We start from the raw sequence: 15,761 nt of genomic DNA, 5'->3' as shown, positions 1-15,761 counted from the left end.
GTGTGGAGTAATTGCATATGAGAGCATGAGGGTGGGAATGGATGTTTGTATCTGTGTGTGCCTGTATGTCTGTGTCTATATGTCAGGTTGGGTATCAGATGAAACCTCTCTGGGGACATCTCAGGACCTCCAAGGTATGGAGGCCTATCTCCCCCCACCCCTTCCCCTGCCAGTGGCGGACTCCCTCAGACATCGGTGCATTGGTGGTTGTTTGTGTCCAAGGATGGGCGTCCAGGTACACACTGGCTCACTCCGGGTGGCTGCTTGTCGGGGCCTGGAGCCTGGGGCTCGCTCGGCCACTTCCGGGGTGGGGTGCCCTCAGCCTCTCAGCCTGGGGCTCGGTCACTCTGGCACAGCTGGCTGCCGACAGAGCTCACGGGCATGTCACTGCAACCCCCCCCTGGCTTCTGCTCCGCGGCTGCTGAGTGAGCCCTCATCTGGGGCTCTCCTCAGCTCTTTCTGGGATAGTGGCGCGGCTGCCCCTCTGTTGGTCTTCCTTGGTCTCTTGTGTTCTGAGGGCCTCTGGATGTCTGGAGTTTTGATCTCCTCCATACCTGCTTCACGCCCTGGAGGACGGGGCTGTGGCTCCCCACACCCTCTAACACAGCGGTCCCCAACCTTTTTTGCGCCACGGACCGGTTTATGACCAACAATATTTTCAGGTGTCGCAGATAAATACAACAAAACAAAACTAGTACCGGTACTGAAAAAAAGAAGATTTATTCATAACACACGTGAAAAGACCCAGGAAAACCGAGTAAACGATAAAAACGATAACAAAATAACGCTGAAAACCGATAAAAACCCTGAAAACCATACATTTCACACCTGAGCCTCAACTCTCGCGGCCCGAGGCCCGGGGGTTGGGGACCGCTGCTCTAACAGATCATTACATGTAGGAACCTTTTAAATACAAGCGCGCTCATGCTCACAGGTGTACACACAGGTGCTCACCCACACAAACTACACCCTTTTTGGCTCCTACCTCTAAGCACACTGTGCGCTGTCGATCTTACGTGCTACACAGTAGTGTTTAATATTTAGTATTTACTGTCATATTCCCATAGATCATCGTGATGTTGTTTATTGTGTTGCTCTTTTTTTTTCTTCTGCTTGTTTTCTCTTTTTTCTTTCTCAACAGGTGATCCAGGTGATTGATATATGTATTTTTTGTCTGCTTATTTTGTTGGTTTTTGTTTTTTGCACTTTATCCCCGTCCCTCTTCTCCACTGTTTTTCTTTCCCTCTTTCTTTCTCCCCTTTCTTTTCCCCAGTCAAGTCTGTCCCGTATTTAGCAAGTGAAAATAAAATAAAATAAATAATAAAAGGTGAATCAAATAGACCATTACGGCAAGGCTGGGATGGTCTATTTGGTAAAGTAAATCCATTGGGCATCTTTCTTCACCTTTAGACAATAATTCTGATGGCAAAAGAGCCAAACAGGACAGGCAAAAAAAAAAAAAAAAGTGAACCCCAAAAAGCTTAAAGTGAAGTGTTTGCCCTCTAAGTGCAGTCAGAACTGTAAGTAGGCTGTTCATTAACATTATGAATAAGTACAATTAAAGCCTATCACAAATTAAAGTTTTGCCTTAAGGAACCATTCATCAACCCTTCATGCCTTGTGTACGTAGGAACAGGCTAGAAATGTTGCTTAACAGGCTAAACCCAGTAACTCAGTATTTTTTACCCCTCAGCTGTAAAAGGCTGATGAGATATTTTTATCCACTCGCTGGGCAGGTGGGAAGGCTGCGTCAACACCCAAGTTTGTAAATACAATAACTCGAGAATGAGGTGACCAGGAGTTTCAAATTCATATCTTAGACGTATCTACGAAAAATCTTGGATGATTTTGAATCCTGGTGACCTCGACCTCAAGGTTATAGGTCCTTTCCTAGGATTTTCAGATTTATACCATTTAGACCACTTGTCACATCTACTAGGAGGCTGAGGGGTAGCCTTGGCAACCGCCAGTTTGTTTGTTTTTTGTTGTTTGTTTTTAAATTAATTTGCAGTGTCCCTTCCCTCTGAGGTGACAACTGGACCCAACTCATACCTGTAACAGGACCTCACGGCGTAACAGAGCCACTGGATCCCTTCACTGCATGCATCAGTGGTTCTGATTTTCCTTTTCTTTTCTCACTTCTCATATAACTAACTATAGAAACCACTATAGTAATAAGAGTTATTAGCTATGTTGCTGCTCTTTGTTTCACCACGTGGATTTGTCTCTTCTGTTGCACTCAATGAACAAAATAGTAGTTGAATTTCTGCTTTGCAAATAAGTTATAATAAAGTTCCTGTATAGTTGTTCTGAAAAGATGCATAAGCTACAAAGTTTTTTTTTTTTTTTTTTTTACCATATTGTTTTTAAATTTGGTTAATTTTGGTGAATTGAATTGCTTATGGAGCCATCCATAGTGGCTACTCATCCACAGAGGTTGCTGCTTGGCTATGTCACTCAGCTGAGATGTAGACCTGCACTGTATTTTACACATACCAGTACATTCAGGCAAACCTGCATCACCTCCAGTATGCAAAAAGACAAACAATTTAGAGAGAAAGTGGTCTTATTGCGCTACCATAACAACCCACAAGAAGCAGACAAAGCAGTGGTGCTAAAATAAACTGTTCTGAAAAGGAGTACAGTACGTACCGCTGAGGCCAGTGCATATCCAGCCAGTGCTGCATTGCTAATGTGACCACAGAATATGGTGATAACAAATGACAGGAGGAAGTTCAGAATCCGCGACAGCAGCTGTAGAAACAAGCAGGACTTTAATAATTTGCTGATACGGTGAAAGCACAGTGATTTATTGCCATTAACTGTGTCCAGGGGACTTGTCAGTACTTGGCAAAGCAGTGTTGTGAAATCACAAGGCACAGACTTGTCTGCATTAATATTCAGTCAGTATAGACAACATTTTTTCTTAGGCATGCAGTATATTCAGTTTTATTTGAGAAATAGTGACTAGTTTCACTACATTATGTAAACCTGAACTAAAAACAGTAATTCTGCACTGCAGGAGTGTGCTGACTGTGCGTATTATAATCATGGGATCCCCCAACTAAAAAGGAAAAGAAGAAAAAGAAGACCACTTTCTGCTACTTACCAGTGGGCCTGTGAGTCGTAACACTTGGTAGAGTTCTTCTCTGTAAGCCTGCGGCAACAAGCGTTTCATGCAACTACACTCAAAGAGTTTGGATCTCACCCATGATGCACCCTCGTCTTCCACAGCCCCTGCCGTCTTAGCAACAGAAACCTCAGCAACGGGCCCTGCACCGGGCAAGGGGTGTGCTGGTTCCGGTGAATCCAGCTTCTCCATTCAAACCCAGAAAGAGAATACAGACGGGAGAGAGGAGAGAGAAAAGTTAGAAAGCACTGGTGGGAGGGAGCGAGAGTGGCAGGGAGGGAGTGGGGTAAGAGAGTGCAAGGGTAAGAGGGGCAATTGGCCTATCTGGGTTTAGAAGTGCGACACATGCACTTCTTAGAAGTTATTGATTAAATTATGTGGTTTTGGGATGTGGTGGTGGAAACAACAGATTAAACAAAATAGAGAAAATAAACATGGGAGGTGACGGCTGGAGAGGTTTTGGAAAAGAACAGAAGACCTTTCTGATACAAGGATCAAAACAGGGCTGACAAACGTGTCTTGAAGTTGGGGGAGGGAATGCAACGTGTTTGAGTATTTGCTCTGTGTGCAGTGTACGACTGCGTGCTTTGTGAATATGTTACATGGCATATTTTGTCGTGTGGGTTTACTTGCGCGTTTGAGTGGTCTTGCAGGGCTCAGTGGTAATCTGATGAGGAATGCCTTGTTTTTCAGTGTATACAAGGAATTTTGATGGCATCTGATCTGCAGGCTTTGAGTAATTGGTGCAGGGCAGTCATGCTGTTTGTGTTTGTGTGTGCTGGTATTAGCCATTGATTGTAGCTCCCTCTGAATGGACTTTGACTAATGATTTTTGGAGTTGTCCTTCCTCGTGTCACATAAATCAACAAAGTCACATGAGCACAAAAACCCGACCGCTCTACAACTCAAACATTTACTCACAAGCATTTACAGATAACTTGACTTTATAGTCTTTTTAATCGACCTCCTGACCCAGTATGAACCATCCAGATCCCTCAGGTCATCTGGATCCGGTCTTTTATCAGTTCCCAGAGTCAGAACCAGACACGGAGAAGCTGCATTCAGCTTTTATGCTCCTTATATCTGGAACAAACTCCCAGAAAGCCTCAGATCAGCTGAAACACTCAGTTTATTTAAATCCAGGTTGAAGACTCACCTGTTCTCAGCTGCATTTGAATAAAGCACCAAATCCACACTTTAAGCTTAAATTTCAAAACTTACATTTAACTACTGATTTTATCTGTTTTGATTTTATATACTGTTGTTTGTTTGTTTGTTAATTAGTTAGTTAGTTTATTTGCTTGTTTTATTCAATTTTAAATCATGCTTTTTATTTGTTCTTGTTTCTAATGTCTCTGTAAAGCACTTTGAATCACCTTGTTGTTGAATTGTGCTATACAAATAAACTTGCCTTGCCTTGCCTTGCCTATTGAGAATAGACCACCTCTCACAACACATGGGGACCTGTAAATCCTATAAACTTACATTTATATGTTAATGAATTGCCTGACGACTGATGGTGATTTAATCACTGAAACTCCAAAAAGGCACAGTGTGGAAATGAACACCTAATACATATCATGTCCACTTGATCAAACTGATTTTAACCTGGCCATGGGCTCAGTCAGAAGTTAAAGAATTAGGTTACACAGTAGAGCTGAAAAGTGTGTGTGTGTGTGTGTGTGTGTGTGTGTGTGTGTGTGTGTGTGTGTGTGTGTGTGTGTGTGTGTGTGTGTGTGTGTGTGTGTGTGCCTGCCTGCACATGGATAGAAAGAGTTTCCTGTCCATAGTGTGCGATCCAGTCAATTGTGCAACAGCATCATAAAGAGTGTCTTTTTACACCTCTGTTTGTGTTGCAATTGCAGCTAACCTTTGATCTTTGTGTGATCACATAAGGCTTTCTTAAAGAGCGAGCGCAGAAATCTGTCATAGATTAAAAAGTACAGCATTGGCAGTGGTGAAATAGATGAATGAAGACGGTCCAAACGTGAAGGCGATGGTTATTATTACAACTTGCACTTTAGCATATGTGCTAAGTCGCAAGAATAAAAGGGAGAGGAAGCTGGCCTTTTTCCTGCTTCAAATTTGATTTCTGATTTATTTCTGATGTAAAGTAATAACTAGGCGTAGTGTGTCCGCTGCAGGTCTTGCTTTAAAGCTACTTTTAGACGTCTACTCCACCTGGAGTCAAACATTGCATGCACAGCACTGTGACTTAACAAATTTAATTGCTGAAGCATCAGAATCTATGCCTCAGCAAACAGTGGAAAATTTTGAAGCAAAGTTTAGCCAAGCATATTTCACAAGCTATCAGTAAGGGTAGTAACATTATTTGCATTCCTCACAAATGCTCATTAAATTAGCACATTTTTGTTGTTGTCGGTCCAGCAGTTGGTTCAGAAATGCTGATTTTAAAAAAAAAACTTAGGGCAACCCTGAATTATTAGCATGTTACAGAGCAGTAAACCCATGTCTTTGAAATTTCTGTTACAGTTCAAATTTCACGTCACGTCTCATTAACATTTGTTAGGTTTTTAGAAAAAAAAAAATTCTTACATGTTTTTATATACTCACAAACTTCCATTGCACTGATCTGCGTTTACCGTCACTCATCTGACATTAACAGGAAAGGCAGGAAAATTGACAAGGAAGTAAATCCACAAACACTATAGTTACATTTATCCCTTTTCCCACAGCAAAATAACAATGCCTTCCGCTCCTTTTCAAGGACACACACAAATTTAATGTATAAGTAATTTATATATTTTGTATTATTTTATAGTATTAGAAATAATTAATGGGCTTCCATTGTAACTTGCTTCATAAATAAATGTGTAGAAGTACACTGATTTTAAAGAATTTTAATTTAATTTTGAATCCCTCCAACCATTGATTTTAAGGGTTTGTGATAAAATAAAAATTTAACTATTAAAAAGGGTGTTTTTTAACTTGGCACACACACCCAGTTTACTTTTAGTGCCATTGTAATGGCTACAGCCAATAAAGGTTTTCCTTGTGTTAAAAGTGTCCACAATAAAAGATGGAAAAAAGTCATGGGTGGGAGGATTTAAAGGGTGTTGACATGAAGGCAAATACTATTATAAGAAAGGCATTTTGAACGAGACGGTAGTTATAAAAAGGGACCTGCGAAGTACGGACTAGGAGCTGATCCAGGTTAAAACAGTCATTCATACCCTCATGTAACACAGACAAGATACGAGCTTCATCAGGTAAATTCGTCTAACTCATCTCAGAATGCGAAACATTTATATATATATATATATATATATATATATATATATATATATATATATATATATATATATATATATATATATATATATAGTATAATTCCTAAAATCTTTCTTATAGTTTTAAATCCGGAGAGGTTTTTTTAGGATTTTTAATGCTGTCCTTAATATCTAACAAATGCTGAAAAAAAAGTATTTTTAAACAAATGTGTTTCCTTTCTGAGTCATAAAGTTCTGGTTGCCAGAGTTGGAAATAGTCTGATTTAAACTTAAATCAGAAAAATCCCTTTTTTTTTCTGTAGACGGATTTTGAGATATTTTGATGCTAGCTGATTTTTAAACCAGGTTTGTAAATGTACAGCCAGTCAACAGTTTAACACAGCAGCTCATCTGCTTAAAACCTGTGTAACACAGACATTTTCAGGTCATTCAGATCAGGTAGTTATTTTTTTTAAGGTTACAGAAGGATAAATAAGTTGAATGTTTTTTGATGGCTTTCTCTTTTTTTAGAAGTGCAGAGGAGAAAATGTTTGCACTTTTGTCTGGAATGTAAATTTAATCTGAGGCTAAAATTCCGAGAGACTAATGTTTAACGTATTTTTGGTTTGTTGTTTGTCCTGTTAAGTAAATGGTTAGAGGTCTTACTAGCTCTCGATGAAGAACACAACAGAATGCGGTGTCTGGTGGTATGCCACATCTGAAAAAACTTGTAATGCTTTAGCTTAAAATTGTAAATGAATTGCATACCAGTGCTTTTTCTAATGATCTCTTCCTTTCCTCCAGGTTCATTGAAGGCAAAGCAAAATGAAGTTTATCCTCAGAGCCGCAGTTTTCCATTTCCTCGTCCTCTATGCAGTGCACGTTTTAGGTAAGTTTGTTGTTTTAGAAAGACCTGGTCACAGGGAATGTATCTCAATCAGTTTTCTTGTCACTATTTATATTGTCAAGATTTACTCCCCCGATCTTACTCAACTTCCTTTTCTTCCCCATCCTAAAGGCATTAATATCCAGTCTAAACCTGCATTCAACGATGAGGGTGTTATACAGGTAAAGCTCAATGACCCTGTATCGCTGGTTTGTACGCTTGGTGTTACTAAAGCTGAAGAAGAGCTGGTCTGGCTGAGGAATGATGCAGCAGTTCTTCTGAAGGAAGGGAACAACAAGAATCGCAGCAGTCTGTGTGTCACACCAACCTATGAAGATAATGGTGCCAAGTTCACTTGCCACCAAAAAGGCAATTCCACAGATCAAGTCTCTGTCACCCTGAATGTCACATGTAAGTCCCCTTAAAGAATTCTAATCTGTAATTTTTTTTTATACAGATCAGAATTCTTAAAAAATTACAGGCAGACGTTGTTTTATTACAAGAGATCCACATGCCTGTCACAGGTTTGAATAAACTTAAAACACCTGAGTTTCCTAATGTGTTCTCAGCCTGTTATAATTCTAGACAAAGAGGAGTAGCAATTCTAATACATAAAAATATTAATTTCACAGTACTCGATACAGTTATAGATCCAGAGGGCAGATTCCTAATCGTCAAACTATCTATACTTAACCAAAAGCTATGTATTGTAAGTATATATGGTCCAAATGTTGATGACCCCTCATTCTTCCATGGTTTTTTTAGTACACTCTCCGAACACCTAGACTGCACAATTGTTCTTGGGGGAGACCTCAACCTGGGACTAAATGAAGAAATGTATAGGCTCAATACAGCAGGAACTCAGCGTAATTGGCAGTCCACAAATATAATCAAACAGTATATGAGCGACTTTGGTCTTTGCGATGCATGGCGCTCCCTTCACCCCAACAGTAAGGAATATTCTTTCTTCTCACATGTCCATCACTCCTACTCTCGTCTGGATTGTTTTCTGGTCAGCAGCTCACTGCTAAGTAACATTTCAGACAATGAGATTCATCCTATAGCTGTCAGTGATCATGCTCCTGTATCTTTAACACTAATACAGAAGAATAATACTACACCAAGTAAAAACTGGAGATTTAATACATCACTGCCCAAAGACGAAGAGTTTATCAAATACTTTAAAAAAGAATGGACTCTATACTTAGGCTTTAATGACATTCCAGGAACATCAGCATCTGTCCTCTGGGAAGCAGGGAAAGCCGTGATGAGAAGTAAAATAATCTCTTTCTCATCACATAAGAAGAAAGAAGAAAACAAAAATATTCAGGAACTAGAAAAAAACATCAAATTCTTAGAAAAAGCCTATGTGTCACAACAAGATCAAGAAATATTAAACAAAATATGCAAGACAAAACTAGAATTAAATGAAATTATTAATAAAAAGAATACATTCTCAGTACAAAGACTTCGCCTGCAAAATTATGAACACGGTAAATTATGAATACGCCTTCCAACAACTGCTCACACTGCACAGCAAACACACCGGACAATTACATCCACGCTCTTTGGTTCTGTCCACCAGTTCACAAGTTTTGGCGTGAGATATGTGAAGACTTATCAAAGTGTCTGAAATGTAACATTCCAGCCTCCCCTTTAGTATGCTTGCTGGGCAACTTGGATGAGGTCACTGCAGAAATAAACACAGCCCACGTTGTTTTTACGGCCCTATGCATTACCAAGAAAATGGTCCTCATTAACTGGAAAAATAAAAATAATCTTAATTCTAACCAATATAAAAACCATCTAATAGATCACATTAATCTTGATACAGCCTCTGCCATCACATTTGATCAATCCCTTTGGGCTCATTTGATCGACTTAATCACCTAGTTGGGGTGGGGGGTCATGGTTTGGTCCTGCCTTCACTATTGTGGTTGATATGGTGGTAGGGACGGCCTTACGGCGTCTGGGGAGTCCCTAGGGACGTTTTCCCTGGAGGGCCTAACCCGGGGGATGTGGCCATGACCTGGGTAGGGGCCCTGATGGCTCTTAGATGGTGTTTTCCTTGTGGCTGCGTACAGCGGAGATGGGGGAGGGTCTGTGCTGGCGGACGTTGGTTACTGGCCTGGTAGCCTGGCTGCCCCTGGGTAGGTCCGGGACGGGCGCGGAGGCTTGGGGGTCTGGGGGTGCTCCGCCCCCGGTCTGGGGTGCTGGCTGGGCCTTGGGGGCTTGAGTGCTGGCTGTTGTGTTGCCGGAGCTGTGGGCGGGTGGGTGCAGGGGGGCTCAGCCCCAGTGCAGGGGACCTCTGGTGCATCGGCCCAACTAGGGGGCTCTCTAACTGGTGGGGAGGTTGTTATATCTTTGCAGGTGGTCTCCTCTCTACAGGAGCTCACTGCACCCCACCTCACTGCAGGTGGGGGAGAGATATAGGAGAGGTAGAGAATGAACTCAGCCTGGGTGTCTATTGTCTTGGGGCTGGGCGGTGCTGCTGCTGCGGGCCCCAGTCCGGATGGGCCTGGGCCCCCTTGCCCTGGTGGGTTCCAGAGTGTGGGGGTGCCTACTGGGGTCAGCAGGGGAGCTGGCCCCAGGGAGGGGCCGCTTGCCCCTCCCTTTCTTCCCTCCCCATCCTCAGCTGCCTCCCTATTCCCGCTCTACCACACCCACCCACACACGTAGGGCTTGGGGTGCAGGTATGTCACCAGGGTGCAGGGGAGGCATTCCCCCTCTGTCCCCTTCTGGCCGCCTGTGCCTCAATTTTATTCTGCAACCTAGACATCCACATTACTCACACTTTCACATAACACATACATATAGGGCCTTGGGGGTGGGCACGTTTTACAGCATCCAGAGGATGGTCGGTGTACTCCAACCCACCTCTGGCGCTGGTGCCCTACCCTCAATTTTAAATGCATATAGACACTAAAGGTTTTCGGGAGGAGCCGTGCTGCTCTCTGATGTTTTAAATGCACTTCAGAACAGCACACAGCAACACTACATATGAGCGGGCGTAGGGAGGTTTGGGGTCTTCACTCAGCCCGGTTCTGTTAGCCGTCAGGGCTGGGGGGCTGGGAGGAGGTGCTGGCCATCAGATTGGGGTCCGGGATGCGGGGCCTCCCGGCTACTGCAGATAAGGAGGTGGTCCACTTGCCTCCACCCCAGAGAGAAGGGTAACATCTCCTGGGTCTAGGTGCGGCTTGCCCCTCTGGGGGCGGGGGTACCTGGACCTGGGATATAGAGTATGTTTGGGGAGTGTGACTATCTGTGCAGTGTCTATTTGTGTCTGTCTACACGTGGGTGAGTGCCGAGTATTTGGTTGTGTATATGGGGCTGGGAATGCACGTTTGTGTCCGCGTGCGCCTGTTCGTCTGTGTCTATATGTCAGGTTGGGTCTTAGACTCAACCTCTCTGGGTACATCTCAGGCCCTCCTAAGTACGGAGGCCTATCTCCCCTCACCACACTCCCTGCCGGTGGCTGATGCCCTCAGACGTTGGTGTGTTGGTGGTTCTTGTCAACTGGGGCTGGGCTGAGCCCTCAGGCCTCTGGCCTCTGGGCCTGAAGCTCGGTCCTCTTTGGCACAGCTGGCTGCCGGCAGAGCCCGCGGGCACGCCACTGCAACCCCCTCTGGCCTCTGCTCCGTAGCTGCTGGGTGACCTCTCGTTTGGGGCTCTACTCAGCTCTTCCCAGGACGGTGGCACGGTTCCCCCCCTTTTGGTGGTCCTCCTCGGGTCCTTGTACTCTGGGGCCTCTGGATATCTGGGGCCTGGATCTCCTCCATACCTGCTTCATACCCTGGGGGACGGGGCTATGGCTCCCCACACTCCCTAGCAGATCGTTACATGGAGAAACCTTTGTAATACAAGCATGCTGATCCACACAGGTGTGCACACAGGTGTACACACGGGTGTTCACAGACGCGGACTACACCCTTCTTGGCTGCTGCCTCAAAGCACATTGTGCGCTGCCTTTCTTGCGTGCTGCACAATAGCGTTTAATATTCAGTATCTACTGTTATCTACTGCTAGCTAGTTTATTGTGATGGTGATGTTGCTCTTTTTTTTGTTTGCTTTCTCTTCTGTTTTTTTTTCTCCATACAGGTGATCCAGGTGTTTTGTTTGTTTTTTTCTTTCTTTCTTCCCCCCCCTTCTCACCCTCTCTTCTCCCCTCTTTTTTGTTTCTCTCCCTCTCTTTCTTTCATTCTTTCTCCCTGTCCTATCCCCCAGTCATGTCTGTCCTGTTTGTAGCATCCGAAAATAAAATAAATTCATAATTATAATAAAGGTCAATCAAATGGACCAATATGGCAAGGTCATGATGATCCACTTGGCAAAATAAATCCGCTTGGCATCTTTCTTGGCATTAAGACAACAATTCTGATGGCTAAAGATCCAAACGGGACACAAAAAAAAAAAAAAAAGAATTCTGATCTGATCTGTTTATTGTATTTATATATTAATACTCCCAGCCAATACTGAATCACTTTTAGATGAATTTGAAATTATTTAGCCAAGTTAGGAATCAGAAACAATATAACTGCATAATGACCAAAACTATCACACTGACTGACTGAGTTCAGTTTTATGATCTTTAAATAGTGGGGCAACGGATCACTGTATGTGTATGGTGTGCGTGGTCAGTCTGTCAAGCCATAGTTATGGCCAGCGCTAGCAGTCCAAGTGGAGGAGCAGAGGAGTTTCCAGCATTTAAGCAGCCCTTTGCTGCCCAGTCCGACCGGGCTAAAACTATTATAAGGCCGTATTCCGTTGTGCAAAAAAGGGGGTTTAAACTATGATGAACATGCTTGAGCCACGCTATGATATCCCGTTGCGCGTCCACTTCAGTGACAAGATCGTTCCAAGCATGTATGAGCAGGAAAAGTCTAAAGTTATGCCTGAACTGTTCCAGGCATCTTCTGTTGCCCTAACTACAAATGGGTGGACCTCCAGGGCAACGGAAAGCTTCGTGACCGTGACTGCTCATTATATCACAGTGGAGTGGTAAATACAAAGCCCTGTACTGCCCTATATTGCACCTTAATTTGTTTTTATATAATTGCGTGGAATGAGTCTTGAGTTGAATGTTTTTTAATAGCCAAAAAATACTTAAATAAGTAAATGGCGAGTTAAAGTTTTGTCTTTTTGTCTTTTTTTGCTGATCCGAAAATTTATCCGATCCATGACTTAAAACTGTGATCCGATCTGAACCGTGAGATTTTGGATCCGTTGCACCACTATCTTTAATATGTATCAGTATTCAAGGTTGGATTGTCATCATACTCTGGAGCATAAACAGGTTGTCATCAGGACACTACAACACAGAGCGAACGACATCCTCGCAAACATGCCGGGTAGGGCAGCAGAAGAACATCATATCAAAATGGCCCTGGGTAGATGTGGCATTCCCAGTTGGACATTTGACCAGCCAGGAAGCCACCTAAAGAATACTTGAGGAGAGAATTACAACCCATGCCTAAACGAAAACCTTTTGGTGATCCTGAGACACATTTTCTCTAAACAATGCGTCTCTGTGGCTTTCAAACCAAAAAACATGCTACGTCAGAAAATTGCTCCACCCCAAGGATCTAGTCTATGTGTTTAAGTACAAGGAGCATTTTTGTAAAATTATACATCAGTGAAATCAAACAACCTCTAAGCTGATGACACAACACAGAAAAGCTACCTCATCAGGCCAGGACTCTGCAGTCTGTTTAGACCTACAGGCCAGCAGCCACCCTGTCAGTGATGCTGATGTGCACATCCTGGACACGGAGGGGTTATATTCTATAAAACAGAATATAGAAGAAAATATGCTGCCATAGGCTGTAATTTATCTGTGTGTAAACAAGCAAATAAGACAGAACACAAAGCACATTGAAAGATGGAAGTATTCAGGAAATGCATTTTTATGTGGATTTGTTTTGAAAGAAAGAAAGCAAAGGTAGGACAAAATTCATCATGTTTTTCAAGTGGGATGCATAATTTTGGTCTTGTTTTGCTGCTGGTTCAGAGAACTTTGGTTGGAGCGTGATGAAACATGCAGTTTTGCTACATGTCTACTTGCTCTTTAATTATATGTTGTTTTAGCTGTGTTTGGTGATCGTAGAAAATGTTTTTGAGCCTTGAGCTCACAAAACATTTTGATTTTTCTGTGGATGCCACAGATGTTTATATTTTAAAAAACAAATGTGGCGGCACATCTCGTGAAACCTGATGTTTTCCATCTTGCCCCCAGTACTGGGGTCATTAGCATTTAACAGGTTTTAAACTAAAGGACCAACCAAAGTAGGGTTCGTTACCTGTTAGTTCATATATTTTTCACTGATCTCAGGGAAAAAGTACAGCACCACAATATGTAGATCTTTAACATATTATACTAGTAGTCCTCGTGCCCACTCGGAGTGGAGTGACTAGTCTCGACCATGGAGAACACCAAACTACGCATGGACCATTCAAGTGGACTTGCAGGAAGCGTGACTGGAAGGAACTGACCACGATCCCATCTTTATTCTAGCCCTGATTTGTCCACGATTATCAGTGATCATGAGTACAACGTTCGGGTTTTTATAGTAAACTGACATCTGGGTTTTTGAAAAGATTTGAACTAGTTGTTCTGTGGTCACATTCCTGCATGACAACAGCACTTTAACAGGGAATTTCCATTTTAAGAGGAGGGAGGGATGGAATCATACAAACACACCCAACATACCTGTGCAAATTTTAATGGCAGGCTGGTCATGGAATATTCCGGTTTGAATCAGTGTAGCTGCTAGGTTGGTTACGTTGATGTGCATCTATCTGGAAAAAATTACTTCAATAATCTCACAAGCATTAATATTTGCACTGATCATTTTTCAGTCGCCCCAAATATCTCTGAAACAGTGGAAGTTACAGTTGAAGAAGAGGATGACCTTGTCTTGGAGTGTGACACAAGGGCCAATCCACTTGTCTCCTCTGTGACATGGTCACTAAATGGAAGCCTGGTGGATCTACTAGCAGATGGCCTCTCTGTGATCAATAATGGCTTAACAAGTCAGCTGACATCCAGCAAAGTGAAGAAAACCTTGCATGGAGGCATGTACACATGCACAGTGGACTCTCCTATGTATGGAAGTAGCAGCAGGCATTTCCAAGTCACAATAACAGGTGAGCTCACTAGATCAGCACTCTGCAATGCTACCCAAGCCACATCTCCACATTAAGTTGTTAAGTGGATTATAAAAATCAGTGCATGATATTATGGCTTGGTTATTAATGTTTTAATCTTCATTTTTACAGACAAAACCCTGAAGTTCCCACTGGGGCCCATGATAGCTGGGCTGGTGGTTGTGGGCCTCACTGCTCTTCTTGCTGTTGTTTCAAGGTGGAGGAAAATCGTAAAGGTAACGCACAGAATACACGTGTGGAGTACAGAGACTGACTGATTACAACCCAGACCTTCTAATATTTTAAATCTCTTTTAACAGTGCTGCAAGTAAGTTGTGCTCAAAATAACCAGTCTTCTCTACATCACCAAACGAGACAAGCCATGAAGATAACGCCACTACTCTGTGTGTAAAAGACTCTGATTATCCATTATTGTGTCCTTCTATTTAATTTTGTGATGTGATGAGAGATACATCTATTCTACATTTAAGTTTTCTTCCCAATGTATAAACAATGAATATATATACATATATACTATATGGACAAAAGTGCAGGGCTACATATACATTACACCTACAGGAGCTGCACAGCCATGGAAACTCACGTTATGTAGCTCCCAGCTTGTGCTGATGTTAATGCCAGAGGACATTTGGACCTCTGCAGTTACTGAGCGAGCAGAGCACTGCCGACTTTCATGCACTACACTGTAACTTCATATGATCTGCTACATTGTGTGGCTCCTGAACACTTCCACTGTACAATAATACTACAGCTGACTGTGTACTATCTAGATGGAGAACAACTTCAGGAAGTGACTTCCTGTAATAGAAATATCCTATCAAACTCACATTCAGCTCTTTAGCACAACATGTTCATTCCCAAATATTTGTAATGGGAGACAGCATGGCTAGGTGCTTGATGTTATACACCTGTGACAGCAGGGCTGAAAACACCTGAATTTAAAGATTAATAGGTGTGGCCTAAAGCTTTTGTCCATATAGTGTATTTCTGTTATGTAAACAGCTAGCTAGTTTAGCTTAGAGTGAAACTTCAGTGAAACACTTAGGTAGTGTTAGTCTAACTGTAATCAACTCATAAAACTCACAGTATGTTAGTTTTTCTATGTGTTATACAATCAGGGTATAACTTATCAGTTAAATGTCCTGTTACCTTTGGTTAAAACCAGACTAGTGTGTTTCCCATGTTTCCTGTCTTACACTGTGCTAACTGTCTGGTAATGGTAGCTGCATATGTTCAGAAACATTAATAACAATAATGATGCAGCTAGTAAAGCTCATCTTTCCAATGTAATCAATGCAATATAAACTGTCTTTGTGTGTAAGATCATTTTTATTGGTTATTATAAAATATA

The 15,761-nt window shown here is 42.4% G+C and overlaps 2 protein-coding genes across 2 annotated transcripts in view; one reads left to right on the top strand and one right to left on the bottom strand.

Moving 5' to 3' along the window:
* The window catches only part of slc47a1 (solute carrier family 47 member 1), a 21,508-nt gene extending 18,131 nt beyond the window's left edge, over nucleotides 1–3,377 (bottom strand). Inside the window, exons 1-2 of the mRNA XM_085470265.1 lie at nucleotides 3,110–3,377; nucleotides 2,653–2,754 (exon numbers count right to left, since the gene is read on the bottom strand). Of these exons, the coding sequence (XP_085326391.1) occupies nucleotides 2,653–2,754; nucleotides 3,110–3,322 (315 nt within the window). The 5' untranslated portion in view covers nucleotides 3,323–3,377. The remainder of the gene's footprint in view (nucleotides 1–2,652; nucleotides 2,755–3,109) is intronic.
* Nucleotides 1–15,761, top strand: part of tmigd1 (transmembrane and immunoglobulin domain containing 1) — a 20,629-nt gene extending 4,868 nt beyond the window's left edge. Inside the window, exons 4-8 of the mRNA XM_085470266.1 lie at nucleotides 7,165–7,249; nucleotides 7,379–7,657; nucleotides 14,102–14,389; nucleotides 14,522–14,625; nucleotides 14,710–15,761. Of these exons, the coding sequence (XP_085326392.1) occupies nucleotides 7,186–7,249; nucleotides 7,379–7,657; nucleotides 14,102–14,389; nucleotides 14,522–14,625; nucleotides 14,710–14,721 (747 nt within the window). The 5' untranslated portion in view covers nucleotides 7,165–7,185 and the 3' untranslated portion in view covers nucleotides 14,722–15,761. The remainder of the gene's footprint in view (nucleotides 1–7,164; nucleotides 7,250–7,378; nucleotides 7,658–14,101; nucleotides 14,390–14,521; nucleotides 14,626–14,709) is intronic.

This window comes from Copadichromis virginalis, linkage group LG10, assembly GCF_057382275.1.
Source record: "Copadichromis virginalis isolate Kocher_CV1m ecotype Utaka linkage group LG10, C_Virginalis_male_GT1.1, whole genome shotgun sequence".
Lineage (NCBI taxonomy): Eukaryota > Metazoa > Chordata > Actinopteri > Cichliformes > Cichlidae > Copadichromis > Copadichromis virginalis.
This window is presented reverse-complemented; position numbering and strand designations above follow the sequence as displayed.